The sequence below is a fragment of the Mesoplodon bidens genome (genome assembly GCF_964165515.1).
Source record: "Mesoplodon bidens genome assembly, chromosome: 19".
In the NCBI taxonomy this organism is placed as follows: Eukaryota; Metazoa; Chordata; class Mammalia; order Artiodactyla; family Ziphiidae; genus Mesoplodon; species Mesoplodon bidens.
The window spans coordinates 13,441,205-13,456,936 of record NC_138179.1 but is presented as its reverse complement, the minus strand read 5'-3'; the positions used below and the strand labels follow the sequence as shown (position 1 = coordinate 13,456,936).

General features: G+C 36.6%; 1 protein-coding gene across 5 annotated transcripts in view; it reads left to right on the top strand.

Moving 5' to 3' along the window:
- Nucleotides 1-15,732, top strand: part of NF1 (neurofibromin 1) — a 260,760-nt gene that overhangs the window by 120,301 nt on the left and 124,727 nt on the right. For 4 of the 5 annotated variants that reach the window (XR_014013948.1, XM_081218713.1, XM_081218711.1 and 1 more), the window contains exons 17-27: nt 122-283; nt 1,448-1,697; nt 2,250-2,323; nt 2,528-2,611; nt 8,805-9,245; nt 9,648-9,787; nt 10,053-10,175; nt 10,648-10,731; nt 11,470-11,586; nt 12,762-12,943; nt 13,063-13,274. Coding sequence is in view for 4 of the 5 variants with exons in the window: in XM_081218713.1 (XP_081074839.1) it covers nt 122-283; nt 1,448-1,697; nt 2,250-2,323; nt 2,528-2,611; nt 8,805-9,245; nt 9,648-9,787; nt 10,053-10,175; nt 10,648-10,731; nt 11,470-11,586; nt 12,762-12,943; nt 13,063-13,274 (1,869 nt within the window). In the remaining variant the exon portion in view is untranslated. The remainder of the gene's footprint in view (nt 1-121; nt 284-1,447; nt 1,698-2,249; nt 2,324-2,527; nt 2,612-8,804; nt 9,246-9,647; nt 9,788-10,052; nt 10,176-10,647; nt 10,732-11,469; nt 11,587-12,761; nt 12,944-13,062; nt 13,275-15,732) is intronic. The other variant, XM_081218712.1, reaches the window with a different exon arrangement.

Genomic DNA, 15,732 nt, shown 5'->3' with positions numbered 1-15,732 from the left:
GGGGAACAAGAGTTGGAGGGAGAGGTTTTCCAGGATAGTCTCAAACAGAAAGACAACTTATATTAAATATTTATTTCTCTTGGTTATCAGTACTTTGAAAAGGCTTCTCTTTTCTTTCTAGCAGGCAGATAGAAGTTCCTGTCACTTTCTCTTCCTTTATGGAGTAGGATGTGATGTTCCTTCAAGTGGAAATACCAGTCAGGTGTCCATGGATCATGAAGAATTACTACGTACTTGTACTCCTGGAACCTCTCTCCGAAAGGGAAAAGGAAATTCATCCATGGTAAGGAGTTTCTTTTGTAGTTTTCTTGTATCATCATCTGTGCTCTGTATTTTTTTCTGAATGAACTTGGGTAAATTTCAACTAGGTAATATAGCACAGTGAAGAACTGCTTAGCTTGTAGTTCTATTACTGTTCTTTGTGGACCCTCAGGCAAGTTTCTAACATCTCTGTGATTCAGTTCCTTGACTTTAAAATGGGGATAATAATAATTTCTGCCCCAGAATTGTTGTGAGGATTAAATGAGATTATGTGTAAACAGCACTTGATTTTTTGACACTTAAAAGCTTTAACTGATAACTATAATTATTATAACTCTCTATCCCATAAGAAAGACCATTCATAGCCCAGAAGTTTAAAAGTTCTGTCAACTAAAAAGAGTACAGATTTACTGGGAACAAAAGCATGTTGCTTGATGTTATGCGTACGTGTTTTTTTTCATGACTTCTGTGTCTGTAATTCCCTTTAAAAATAAATCATAATACAAGTGAAAATATCAAATGATTAGAGTTTCTTTTTCAGACCAAAGCTTTTTTTTAATCCATAATTTACAATATAATCTTCAGTTGAAGGAAGAAAAAACAACTACTAAGCAGTGTGGTATTTACTCTCTTGTCTTACCTGCAGAATTTGCATTCATTTTGTAAATGAGGATTTCTCTATTTCGTGTTTTCGGAATATGTTATCCAGAGCCCAATGTATCTTCTACACTAATGTTTAGTTCTTATTCATGTCCTTAGTTAAGTCAGTTTTGCAGCATGATTATTTTATTTCTTCCCTCAGGGTGGATAGAATTTCATGTTACTTCCTCTTCCTTAGTCATTTATGATTGACTGAGAAGTGTATTATATTTTTCATTGAGTAGATTTGTGTTGTGTGTGTTTTATTTGTGTTCATATTAGACTTAATCTACATTTCTTGGATCTGGAAAGGATACCTATTCTAGTTGAAATTGAACAGATAGTAGTATTATGTTGGTCCAAATAATCTGAGTTCTCATTCAGGTGAGATATTTTGAGGTCTGAAAATCCTATCATGGTTAAAGGGGAAAAGTTCTTGTGGGTTAGTGTATGCAGACATATCTGGTACACAGCTTGTTGTATTATTGGGTTTTGTAAGTAAAATTACATAAGTTGCAAATATTTGCCTCCCACTCCTGACTCCCAGGATAGTGCAGCAGGGTACAGCGGAACCCCGCCAATATGCCGACAAGCCCAGACGAAACTAGAAGTGGCCCTGTACATGTTTCTGTGGAGCCCTGACACTGAAGCTGTCCTGGTTGCCATGTCCTGTTTTCGTCACCTCTGTGAGGAAGCGGATATCCGGTGTGGGGTGGATGAAGTGTCGGTGCACAACTTCTTGCCCAACTATAACACATTCATGGAGTTTGCCTCTGTCAGCAATATGATGTCAACAGGTAAAATCATGGGTAATGTTTTTTTCACTCAGTCTGCCTTGAATCACGTGACGTCTGATTGCTCTAGGAACATAAGAATGTATTTAAGATTACTACTTTGTAAGTTTACAGGGCTAATTCAGATAGCTTACCTGAAATCCTTTTCTGCACAAGGTAAGGTGAAAGTAAATAGTATTTGAAATAAGTTGTTAATTTCTCACTGAGTTTTTAATATGCCATATACATTTGTTTAAAAACTGGCAGTATAAATTGCTTTCAGTTGTAGATTATATAATTTACTCTGCCTGAACTGTATGTAGTGAAGTTCTAAAAACATTGGCACATGTTATGAGTAAGTTTTGGTGGGAGTAGCTATTTTAGGCTGTGGACATTGTGGAGTCCCAGTGAAGTGCCCCTGTCCTGTGAGGCTGGTGAAAGGAAGTGTTCAGCTTTATCATTTGAAGTATTCATTCCACTCCTCCTATTCTGCCTTTTGGGTTGGGCTTGCCAGGTTCTCCGTTGGCAAGCAGGGCTCTAAGTGCAGTAGGTTGATTTGTTGTTGTCTTTGCTTAGGAAGAGCAGCACTTCAGAAAAGAGTGATGGCCTTACTGCGGCGAATTGAGCATCCCACTGCGGGAAACACTGAGGTATGCCCTCGGCAACAGAAATATCCCTCTCGGGCCCCCACCCTCAATTTTAGATCAGGAATAGCTTTTGAAGCAAATCTAAGATATGTGCATATTACAAGTAGGATATTATAATATGCACCAGGTTTGAGACCTGCCTATTACTGATTGATTTTTAGCTCTAGGTTTAAAGTTGCTTTCAAGTGGTAATTGCCTTCATTTCAGGCTTGGGAAGATACACATGCAAAGTGGGAACAAGCTACAAAACTAATCCTCAACTACCCAAAAGCCAAAATGGAAGATGGCCAGGTGAGTTTGTGAAGTTGATTTTGTCTATTGATTGATCTCCTAAACATATGTACTTTACTTCATCTTTTGTGAGTGACCTCTTAGTATAATAAGTATGTAGATGTCTTAAGACTGATACTTAATTGTGGTTCATCTAAACCTGCACTAATATGGTAGCCGCTAGTCAAATTAAAGCTTAATTTAAAATTAAAAACAATTAAAATTCAGTTTCTCTGTCATACAATAGCCACATGTGGAAGTTGACCACTCTACTGGACAGCATAGATATTAAATGTTTCCGTCATTGCAGAAATATTGGACAGCTCTGAGCTAGAGATGGTTTATGGTAGGACCATTTCTTTCCCCTCTTTTCTTTCTCTTTCTCCATCAGAGTATTTCACAGAATTTTCAGGAAAGGAGCGACAAAGGTAGAGAAAAATAAATTAAAATGGAAACAATACATTTTACTATTTTATTAGGTATTCTAATTAAGGGATCTGGTGGCCAGAAGACTGAACCATAGGTTAAATGAAGTTTTAAAATTTGGGCATTTCATTCATCAGCTGTTATCATCTGTTACCCTGGACAGAGCGCAGGCTCAGTAGTTGTGGGGCACAGGCTCAGCTGCTCCGTGGCATGTGGGATCTTCCCGGACAAGGGCTTGAACCCGTGTCCCCTGCATTGGCAGGCGGATTCCCAACCACTGCACCACCAGGGAAGCCCAAAAGTTATGTTTTTGTGAAGCAAAAATCTGTGCCTAATATCATTATTGGGAGAGGGACACGTGGCTTTAAAATGAAAGCTTTTTTTTTTTGGTAGCTGTTTTGTTGAGATATAATTCACATACCATAAAATTCACCTGTTTAAAATGTATGATTCAGTGGTTTTTAGTATATGCAGAGTTGTGCAGCCACCACCACAATTTAATAAAAACCCACACCCGTTAGCTATCATTCCCTAACCTTCCCCCGCACCTCTGCCGCCAGCCCTCAGCCCTCGGCAACCACTAAGCTACTTTCTGTCTGAGTAGACTTGCCAGTTCTGCACATTTCGTATAAATGGAATCATGCAACATGTGGTCTTCAGTGACTGGTTTCTTTCACTTGGCATAATGTTTGCAAGCTTCATTCATGTAAATCAAAGCTTTTTAAAAGAAATTTGATATCCTGTGTTGATTATATTAGTCTATGATAAAAATATTTTAGTGGCTCTTTAAAAATGTATATGATAATCTTAAGTTTGGGGTTTTTTTACTTAAAAAATTTTTTTTTGCATCTTTGCATAGTTTTTTAAAGTGAAGTATACATTCAAAAATATGTGTAAATCAAAGTGACAGTGTAAAATATTAGGAGGTGAACATACCTGTGCAACCAGCACCCACATCAAGAACGAAATCATTACCAGCATCCCAGAAGCTTTCATTGTGCCCCCTCCAGTCACTAATGACCAAGAGTAACCATTATCCTGATTGAATACAATCATTTTCCTGTTGTTAAACTTATATAAACAGAGCAATAGAAGTATACTCTAATATCTGGCTTCTTTCACTTAACATAATGTTTGTGAGATTCAGCCACACTATTTCGTGCAGTTGTAGTTCATTTATTATTATTGCAATATATTATTTTGCTTAACAATCCTCAATTTAATTTTTCTTTTCTTTTTTGGCATTGGATAGTTATACAATGACTAGTTATTTTGAATAGTGCTGCTATGAACATTCTTGAATGTGCCTTTTGCTGACCTTATAGATGTATTTCTGTAAGGCACACACTTAACAGTGGAATTGCTCGGTCACAGGGTATGCAGATGCACATATGGGGAATATAAATGGATATAATCACATTAAAAAACTGTTTGACAGTTTCAAAAAAACTTTTAAAAGATAACATTTTGAAGTGAACTGCCATAATATCTGTGTAAATGATCAAATATCATCCAGCCATGAAAAGCATTCCTTTTAAAGAGTATATACAAAATGAGGCAATTGATCCACTAACAGGGGTCTATTATTGGTGGTTTCTTATACCTGCACGAACAAGCAATTTTTCTTTTGGGATTGTTCAAATTATAACCCTTTAAAGACCAAAAGTAGGAAATAAAATATTGTACATACTTTTTCTAATTCAACTAGATAAATCTTTTGAAGCACTTAAATATTCAATAAAATTAGACATTTATATCAGGCCTGGGCAGAGCTAAGCTGAAAATATATGATATGATATGATGTAATATAATATATTCAGTTAATAACTGAATTCTCTATGTCAGAGAATGAGACAACATTATCAAAACAGTATAAGACAAGGGAAACCTGAAATTGTACCAGTGGAACAGAATTGAAAATCAAGAAACTTGTGGTAATATTTGAGCCCCAAAAAAAAAAAAAATATTTGAGCCCCGATAAGAAGTATATAAATATATAGCAGAATTCAAACTAGAGAAGAAACACCAATCTAATTCTTTATGCACTATAAAAGTCAAGACACAAAAGATTCCCCAGATGAAAGAACAGTGTCATAATCAAAATGTTTATATTTCAGCTTCAGTTTAACATCACTTATTTAACTTCTTTTATATACACTGTGACACAGTTTAAGAACATTTAACTGTAATTTGAAACCAGAGTAATCACCACTATGTTCCCAGAGTCAAGAAGAGAATAAGTATTACTATTACTCCTTTGTTTCTGTTGGAGATGATCTAATCAAGAAAAGTGCCGAAAAGTACGATAAAAGCAAGACAATGATAAAATATTGGGTTGGCCAAAAAGTTCGTTGGGTTTTAAGGACATTTTTCATTTTCACCAAGAACTTTATTGAACAACATATTCATTAACCGAACGAACTTTTTGACCAACCCAATATGAACCCTATAAGGGAAGTCTTTAAACCTAATATGAAAACCACAGTTACTAAAAAATAGGTTGATAATGGTACGTTAAATGCTATGAATTCACCACACCTAGTTGATAAGAATACACAAAGTGAACTTTGACTACTGAATAAAAAATTTTTAAATTCCTATTTACCTGTTGTTTCCTAAATTTTCAAGGCAACCTTCAATGAATCTCATTCAGATCTATCTGTAAACCAACATACTAAGGAACTGAGAAGTTTCTCTGCTTCATTTATTAATCCTTCAGAAAGATTAACTGTATCATCATCTTGGACTGTATCCCACAACAAGGTGTTTCCTTTCTTGCAAACAATATCCAAATTAATGTCTTTCACAGAATTACTGTTGAATTGATGTTTATGAATTGATTATGTCCTTGTTTATGTCCTTGATTAAGATGTTCATGGTAAATAGATGCTACATTGGCAAGATGTTGTTAGAGATGAGATGGTAGCTCTGCCTGTGAAATGAATCTGAACTAGCTCCTCTTCACACCCAGATTCTTCACTGTTAAAATCAGCCATATTTTTCTCTGATTTTGCACTGACCTGGGAGCTCCTGCAACTGACATCATCTGAACTTAGCTTATCATCAGCCATATGCCCATCATGGTAGCGATGATGATGTGGTGGTGGTGGTAGTGATGCTGAATTTAGTGATGCTAAATTGCCAACAAGCAAATAATTCATTTCCGATCGTCTCCCAAGGAAGTCCCCAGTGCGTGTAATACTGCAAGATTCCTGAGATGCTTGTGCTATATGAGCAGCATTCATTTCCTCTGAAATATGTTCTGGGTCTTCAGCGTGTGAACAGGCATCCAGCATTTGTATTTGATTATCTACTGATGGCATGGGCTCAGTGTTAGAAAACAGGTCCTTTCCTGTTCCATTGCTTGCTGATGGGCCTTGGGAATCCCCTAAGCAAATGCCTGCTTGACTTTCTAACTTTCTGTTCCAAAGATCCGTACCACAACTACTTTTAAGAGAATTATGACCATGATCTTCATCTTCTTGAAGGTCTTCAAATCTGCAGTGTCCTCTGACTGTCCCTCATTACCAGAGCGCTCAGCTGACTGGCTTGCATTACTAGAATTCACCTCATTGCTAGATCCATTACTGTTGCTTCCAGGACCACTACTTCCATCTTCACCACTGTTGGCAGTTTTGTCAGATCTTCCTTGCTTGGATTTCTTTGTGTCTGAAAGTTGCTGTTGCATCTGTTTCGTTCTATGTGTAAGTTGCTCATCCATTTCAATATCAGTGCCTCCATTCTGATGAGTTTCACTGTTACTGCTGCTTTGAGGACTAACTGCAGGTGACCAAGGTGATGGAGCTGGTCTTCTGAGCTTTTCTTCCTCTTTCTTATTTTCAATGGGAAGATTAATAAAGATGCCAAATAACTGTTTAGGTAGCTGAGCCTTAGCTGCTAATACATTATTCCATAATGCGTTAATTAACATCAATGCCAAGTATAATGTCTGTTCAGTACGAACACTTGGCTGAAGAGCTGAAACCAGATTAAGAAGATGTCTAAGTGGTACTGGATCCAAATTCTTGATGAATAAAGGAAATAAATCATGCATATACCAACTACAGTGTTTTCAGCTGTGCTGCAGCCCAAATGTAGTCAATATGCTAAGTACTCAGTCGTCCTGCTGCTGCTAAAAAAAATTCAGTCACTTGACAGTGTTTGATAATCTCAGTATGAAATTATGAAATTCAGTCCATATATATGCTCTACCACACTGTTGCTTATAAGCCAGTCTGCAAGTTCTTTTGCGATGGACTTTCTGTGTCTGATGCTAGTGACTCATTATTGCATATATCATTGAAGGTGTGAAGTTGATTCGTTATCTGACTGAGCCCAGTCAACCTCTTAGTCAAAATAGATCACGTAAAGGGCTTCCCTGGTGGCACAGTGGTTGAGAGTCTGCCTGCCGATGCAGGGGACACGGGTTCGTGCCCCGGTCTGGGAAGATCCCACATGCCGTGGAGCAGCTGGGACCGTGAGCCATGGCTGCTGAGCCTGCGTGTCCGGAGCCTGTGCTCCACAACGGGAGAGGCCACAACAGTGAGAGGCCCACATACCGCAAAAAAAAAAAAAAAAAAAAAAAGATCACGTAAAGTACTTAAATGCAAGATCTAGGCTTACTTTATCAAAGCATAGCGCTGTATCCAATGGTTCTTTCACTGTGCTACACATTAAGTCATCCATATGTGAGCCCCGCTCTGTCTTAACTCCTGATCAGGGAACTTGCATAAATACCTGATAATTTAGGTCCTAAAAGAGATAATGTGCTACATGACAGCAGAGATATGTAGCCATATTCTAATACTAGATACAACTGTAGTAAATCCATGTGCTATAAGAAATGGCAAAGTTTTAAGAGTCCCATATTCAAAGCAGTCATTCATGAGAGGTCATTTTCCCCATAAAACAGACATACCTAATGAAACAAATGCAGTGGCACTTCTACATCAACCATGTCACAGATTGTCCCTAATATGTTGCTTTCTTAGGTTGATATATCCTCTATAGTAAGGTGAGTATTATGCTTGCAAGCAGTTGGGAAATTGAATCTGAAAAATTTTTGCTACACATAGTAAGTTTTTCTTTCTCATCTCTATTCCATAAACTAAAGGACCAGAACTCCTGGAAGATTCCTCCTCTGTCAGGTTACAAATTCTTGTGGAGTATTATTTTTTTCTATTGATTTTTTATCTTTCTGTACTCCTTCATTACACTCTTTTCTGTTTTCAGTGGTTCTTCCACTTGGTTACTCTCATCTTGCCATGTGGGAATCTATAAGATCTTCTGTAAGAGCTTATGGGAAAATCCGAATGAACTTTCTGGCCAACCCAATATATTAATAGTAGTACAATGTTTACAGAGCTGATCCCAGAGCACTTGAACTTCAGCAATCACTAAGTTACTAAGTGCACACACTACTTGGTTAAAAATCTCCAAATGCTTATATTCCTTGAAGCAGCACAGATGTGGCCTCTGTGTCCAGGAATTGATATAAGCAAATGTTTTGAAAGTATGTTCCTTCCTGAACTGCAGTCCATCACCACCTTCTGTATCTGATACTGGATATATGTGTATCACTACCTTCAGTTCTGTAACTTAAGACTCATCCATCCTCAAGCAGTAAGATACCTTGATGTGACTAGAAATTACAGAGTGAAGACTTGGAGTTTTTAAATGTAAAAAATGTTCTTTTGTCATGGAAGAAATGTTGGATAAAAAGTAATTTGTCAAATCTCTCAACCAATTTAGGTTGAATTCATGCTTTCCATAAAAATTTTGTGTTTAGGCTGCTGAAAGCCTTCACAAGACCATCGTTAAGAGGCGAATGTCTCATGTGAGTGGAGGAGGATCCATAGATTTGTCTGACACAGACTCCCTACAAGAATGGATCAACATGACTGGCTTCCTTTGTGCCCTTGGGGGAGTATGCCTGCAGCAGAGAAGCAATTCTGGCCTGGCAACCTATAGCCCACCCATGGGCCCAGTCAGTGAACGCAAGGGTTCCATGATTTCAGTGATGTCCTCAGAGGGAAACGCAGATACACCTGTCAGCAAATTTATGGATCGGCTGCTATCCTTAATGGTCTGTAACCATGAGAAAGTGGGACTTCAAATACGGACCAATGTTAAGGATCTGGTGGGTCTAGAATTGAGTCCTGCTCTTTATCCAATGCTCTTTAACAAACTGAAGAATACCATCAGCAAGTTTTTTGACTCCCAAGGGCAGGTAAAGTGTTCTCTGTTTTATTTTTCACCCTTCCCTGTGAATAGAGTGACTCATTTGAAATAATGAAGCCTTTTCCTTTTAGATTATTCAATTTCGATACTGGCATGAACTTTCACTTATAATTTTAAAAAAATAGGTGAAAACATTGCAAAAAGAAGAATCGTCTAATGTAGGAACCAATTTGCTTTTTAGGGACTCTAGTGCATGGGCGTGCCTGGGGTTAACAATGTCTTGGGTATGGATATGAGTGCCTGTGTGTATCTATGTGCACGTTTGGATATGTGCCCATGGTTGAATTTCTGCATGTGTATGACATTTAGATCAGGCAGCTTCATCTCTCTGTGGTCTGTCTGCTGTGCATTGATTCCCAAATCAATTCCCAATGTTTTGTTCTTCGTATAGGTTTTATTGACTGACACCAATACTCAGTTCGTGGAGCAAACCATAGCTATAATGAAGAACTTACTAGATAATCATACTGAAGGCAGCTCTGAACATCTGGGGCAAGCTAGCATTGAAACAATGATGTTAAATCTGGTCAGGTAAGCATTCTACTGAAGTGTAGCAGACACACATTGGTATCGGTAGTTAGTAGTGAAATAATTTGCCATCCTTTTCTCTGTTGCACCCAGATTAGGGTGTAATAATAAGGTAATTAGAAGTTATATATGTTCTCATATAAACAAAACGAAAATCTTACAGTTCTTATGGTTACATTTAATCATTTTACTTAGAGATGAAAGAATTTAGAAAATCTTCTCTTTTGTTTGTATCGGATTATTATTTTTTTAATGCTTCTGTGTCTAGATATGTTCGTGTGCTTGGGAATATGGTCCATGCAATTCAAATAAAAACGAAACTGTGTCAGTTAGTGGAGGTAATGATGGCAAGGAGAGACGACCTCTCATTTTGTCAAGAGATGAAATTTAGGTGAGTTCTCAAAAGAGCAAAGTTAAATTTTGTAAATCTTATTATGTTAAGTGAAGTACAGAAAAGTAGTGTGCACCTGGTTATCGTGGGAAGCGGGGAAGGTGAAAAAGGAGCATTTTATGTGTGTGTGTGTGTTTTTTTTTCTCTTCATATCTTTTCAAATTTCCCAAACCTTTATGCCCATGACAGTGCTCCCTTTTTCTAAAATTTTACTACACTTGAGACAAGAATTTGATTCTGTATCCAAATGGATACCATAGCTAAGGGCTGATGTGGTGGATCAGTACCCAGGTTACTCAGGTTTGTGCCCTTCTCACTGTTAGATTTGTAATAGCAGTATCTCTTTTATGAAGTTGTCATGTTGCTTGGGTGATTTGGGAAATTACTTGAACTATTAAAAATTCTTATATGACTAAAAGTGTATGTGTGACTTTAAAAAAGTCCTCTTTTCTTTTTCTCTGCCATTCTATAGGAATAAGATGGTAGAATACCTGACAGATTGGGTTATGGGAACATCAAACCAAGCAGCAGATGATGATGTAAAATGTCTTACAAGGTAAAAAAAAAAAAAAAAAAAAGACCTTTAACTAAGTATCAGCAGGTTTACTCTAGGTGTTACTACTACTTCATTATAGTTTGTATACATATATTTTATGTGTATTAAAATTGTTTTTTGGGATATCAAGCTTTTGCATTTGAATTATATAAGATATAATCTTTATTATTTCTTTTTTTTTTTAACTAAAAGACTTTCAGTAAAAAAAAAATGTGTGAGAGTGTTATGTTTGGAAAGCTTGTGTTGTCTGTTTAGGGAGGATAGTCTACAGTTGGAAAATAAAGCCTTAGATGGTTTTAAATTTTTGATTGGATAAAGATATTATTTGAGGAACTTAGCCATTTTGAGTCTTTCTAAAATGTAATTGCTTAAGTTTGCTCTAATGATAAACACTTACTGCAATGTATCAGAAATATTTAAACATTATGTATTACACAAAAACCATTCACATATATTTCTTTGGCCAGCCTTGTTTCCATAGTATGTGCTTTTAATTTAAGGTAGTCATTTTGCCAAGATTACTTTGTAGAAAGTTATTATCACCCTCTCCCCAACTTGAAATGTCTTGGCATTCTGGGCTCTGCATATTAACTCAAATTATTTAGGTTTTCATAGTAATTTGTTTAATGAAATAGGTAGTTATTAAAGTTTGTGTCTGTTAAGAAGAAGTTTATTTGAGGGGAAGGTGGAGTGGAAGAACCTGAAAGATTTGTGGTCTTTAAACTTTTTTTTCTTCAGAGATTTGGACCAGGCAAGCATGGAAGCAGTAGTTTCACTCCTGGCTGGTCTTCCGCTGCAGCCTGAGGAAGGAGATGGTGTGGAATTGATGGAAGCCAAATCACAGTTATTTCTTAAGTAAATTTCAGTCACCAAAAATACAAAGCAAAAAACAAAGCCCCACACACAACAAAACAAAGTGTAACCAAAGTAGCAAATGATTATATTTAGAAAATGGACCTCAAATGCTTTGTTATTATGGCCATCAGCCGCTGTCTCACAAAATATAACATGTGCTTGAAGCAGTATTATCCATGTTAGGGCTTGTATAGTAGGAAGCCCTATACCAGAGCCGCTCATGTGATGCACATGTGTTTTGTGTTTGTTTGTTTGTTTTCTTTTCTACTGAACACCCTGTATTTTTTTTTTCACACACGCACACTGTATTTTATTTTTACAAGAGATAAATAAACTGACACCAAGCATTGTAAATGGATGACCACAGCAAAAGCAACAATGATTGCAATTACCAAACATGAAACACACTCATACTATGTCATAATATTAACATTCAGTCCAGTAATCCAGTGTTTTGTGGTTTTTAAAGAAAATAATTTGATTGGTGAATTTTTTTAAATTTATTTATTTATTTTTGGTTGCATTGGGTCTTCGTTGCTGAGCATGGACTTTTTCTAGTTGCGGTGAGCGAGGGCTACTCTTCGTTGCAGTGTGCGGGCTTCTCGTTGCGGTGGCTTCTCTTTGCGGAGCACGGGCTCTAGGCGTGCGGGCTTCAGTAGTTGTGGCACGCAGGCTCTAGAGTGCAGGCTCAGTAGTTGTGGCGCACAGGCTTAGTTGCTCTGCGGTATGTGGGATCTTCCCGGACCAGGGCTCGAACCTGTGTCCCCTGCATTGGCAGGCGGATTCTTAACCACAGCACCACCAGGGAAGTCTGATTGGTGAATTTTATTGGCAGTAAAACCCAGATCACCTCCTTCAGTCATTTAAAATGTCATTGTCTAAACTGTTTGGACCACTAATTTTTATATTCTAAACATTAAAAGTGATGCATTTACCAGGAAACACTGCATGTATTTGGTGTTTATATTATGAAATACTGAGCTTTGTCAGGATAAAATCATATTCAGCACAAAACATTTCATAATGAGCCATGCTGGCTGATTACTCCAAGACTGGAGAGAAGCAGATACCCAGAGCCGCTCGTGTGATGCACATGTGATGGTTTCAGAATGTCTGATTTGCTGTCTGGTTGATGTGGCCTTCCCTGGGTAAGGGTCAGTCTTTTTATTTCACAGGTATTTCACATTGTTCATGAACCTTTTGAACGACTGTAGTGAAGTTGAAGATGAAAATGCACAAACAGGTGGCAGGAAACGTGGCATGTCTCGGAGGCTGGCATCACTGAGGCACTGTACAGTCCTGGCAATGTCAAACTTACTCAATGCTAACGTGGACAGTGGCCTCATGCACTCCATAGGTGAGATAAAATGAAAGCTTCATTTAGAAATTTAAAACCTAGAGAACTGGCATGTAAGACAAGTGGAATTACTTCAGGAAGACCATGTTAGTAAATTTGCATCTGTCTGTCCATATCAGGTTTAGGTTATCACAAAGATCTCCAGACGAGAGCTACGTTTATGGAAGTTCTGACAAAAATCCTTCAACAAGGCACAGAATTTGACACACTTGCAGAAACGGTGTTGGCAGATCGTTTTGAGAGACTGGTGGAGTTGGTCACAATGATGGGTGATCAAGGAGAGCTCCCAATAGCTATGGCTCTGGCCAATGTGGTCCCTTGTTCTCAGTGGGTAAGTGCATTGAGTAAGAGCAGAAGAACAGTGCCTGGCACATAGCAGATGCTTCGAAATTCATTCATTCAATGAATTTTTTAAAAATTGAAGGATAGTTGATTTACAGTGTTTCAGGTGTACAGCAAAGTGATTCAGTTTTATATATACACACACACATAAATATATAATTTTTCACATTCTTTTCCATTCTAGGTTATTACAAGATACTGGATATAGTTCCCTGTGCTCTACAGTAGTTGCTTGTTTATTTTCTATATAGTAGTGTGTATCAATGAATTGAATCAATTGCTAAAACTTTTAGAGCTGGAAGAAACTTCAGATATTATTTGAGTGATTTTCAGCTGTGGAAAGTGGTTGGCTCTTCTAGCCCTTGCTAGATTTCTTAAATATGAGGATCTTATTTCACATATTTAAAGTAAAACTCAAACTCCTTACCTGACCCACTGAAAAATTCCATTTGAACACTCATCAAAAGAAAATTAAAACCCCTGATCTGGTCTGGTGTCTTCATATATTAAATGAGATAATTAGGGTTAAATCTCATATTTAGTTGTTAGTAATGCTAGAACTAAAATTCAAGGCTTATGCCTGTTTACTATTGATATACCTCTAGTTCACAACTCTTTTTTTCTGTAATGCATTATACAATTTTTAAAAAATTTAACCACTCTAATTTGCATTTGAAATTGTGACATTGCTTGTTTTAAATACAGAAGACATAATATGGCTATTTGGCATCTCTTAATAAAAAATTTCCTAGAACCATATCGTTTTTGGTAACATATGCTAAACATTTGAGAAAGCTTGTCCCTTTCCATGGTAAAAAGCTGTTTAGTTTATACTGTACCGAAAATGATTTCATTTCATTTTAGTAAATTGTATCTAATTTATAATTATATCTATAATTGTATCTAATTATATCTAATCTGTTGTTGCCTGTAGATGTGTTTCTGCTTAAAAGCTGTAGGATCTTATTCTTCACACTTACAGTGAAACTCAAACTCTTTACCCTGGTCTACAAGGCTCTGCCCAGCCTGGGCCCTGCCTCATCTCTGACATCATCTCATGCCATTTTCCTTCTTGTTCACCAGACTGAAACCACACTGGCCATCAAACATGTTAGGCTTATTTCTACCCTTGAGCACCCTTGCTGCTGCTGCTGCCTAGAATACTTATTCCCTGGTCTCTTGTTATTCAAGTTTCAAGTCAGATATCACTTTCCTAGTGAGGTCTTTTCTGGCCATCCAATCAAAACCACACCCACAGTCATTTTATTCCATTCCTTGTTATATTTTCTTTGCAGCAGTTATTTACTATGTGAAATTATCTTGTTTATTTGATTGCTTGGTCTCATTCCACCACAATGTGAGCTACATGAGAGCAGACTGTGTCTATGTTGTTTACTGCTGTAGTTCCAGGTCTTGAAGTACAATCTGGCATATAACAATGACTCAGTAAGTAATTGTTTAATGAATGAAGATGGAATCCTGCTTGTAGCTAGGGAGCTAGAAAAAGGAAATTGTTGAAATCCTCTTGAAGCCTAACATTAGTTCACAAATCTTCATATATTTTGAAAATGGAATTCTGAATTACCTTTTAGCACCTACCTATAATTCACGCTAAAAATTATCAGTAATTTTTTCAATAAAATAGAATTAGTTAAGTCCAAGAGGCTTTAAACATTTTGTTTTCTTTCAGTAAATCATTTCTTATGTGTTTTATACTAAATGACTTTTTTTTAGAGAGGGACTTTTATATTAGGCCAGATCTATTCGAACTGTATCTAAACAAAATAAAAGATAACTTTAAAAATTTTAGTTCTATTTTGTAAATTTAAATTCTGGTGCTTATATGAAAATTCAGCTATCATTTATAAAGCCAGATGCTTTTTAAAAATGCAAAAATACAAAACAACACTACTCTTCACAGATTTTTGTTGTTGTTGTTTTGGAAAATATAATTATTTTTCCAAAAAATGTTGTTTATGCTAACATATTATGGATTTATGATGTTATTTTTATTATGTTATTCTTAAATAAATTAAAATACTATAAATAAATAAATAAATTCTGGTGCTTAAAGTTTTCAGAATTTTGCAGGGGAGGGATTAGAGTGGAAAAAAGTAGCACAGCAGTCTAAAAATAGTTTTATTTTGTAACTGAATTGTCTCTTGTAATTATACTTGGCTTTAAAATGGAGGATAGAATTTTTATATCTAGTCAATTACGTATTATGTAACTGTAGGACGTATAGCAGAGTATTGGGTCTTATTTGGCTTCAGTTATCTGTGGTTAGGATTGTTAAATTTTTTCCTTTACTGGAATAACAGATTATAATAATCCTGGAACCAGACAAGAATTAGAGGAGCTATATGCCGTGATCCTGGCTTTGTTGTCACTGATTGAAGTTTGGGCCATCTTATTATGGCTACCCCTGTTCTCTCTAAATCTCTTCC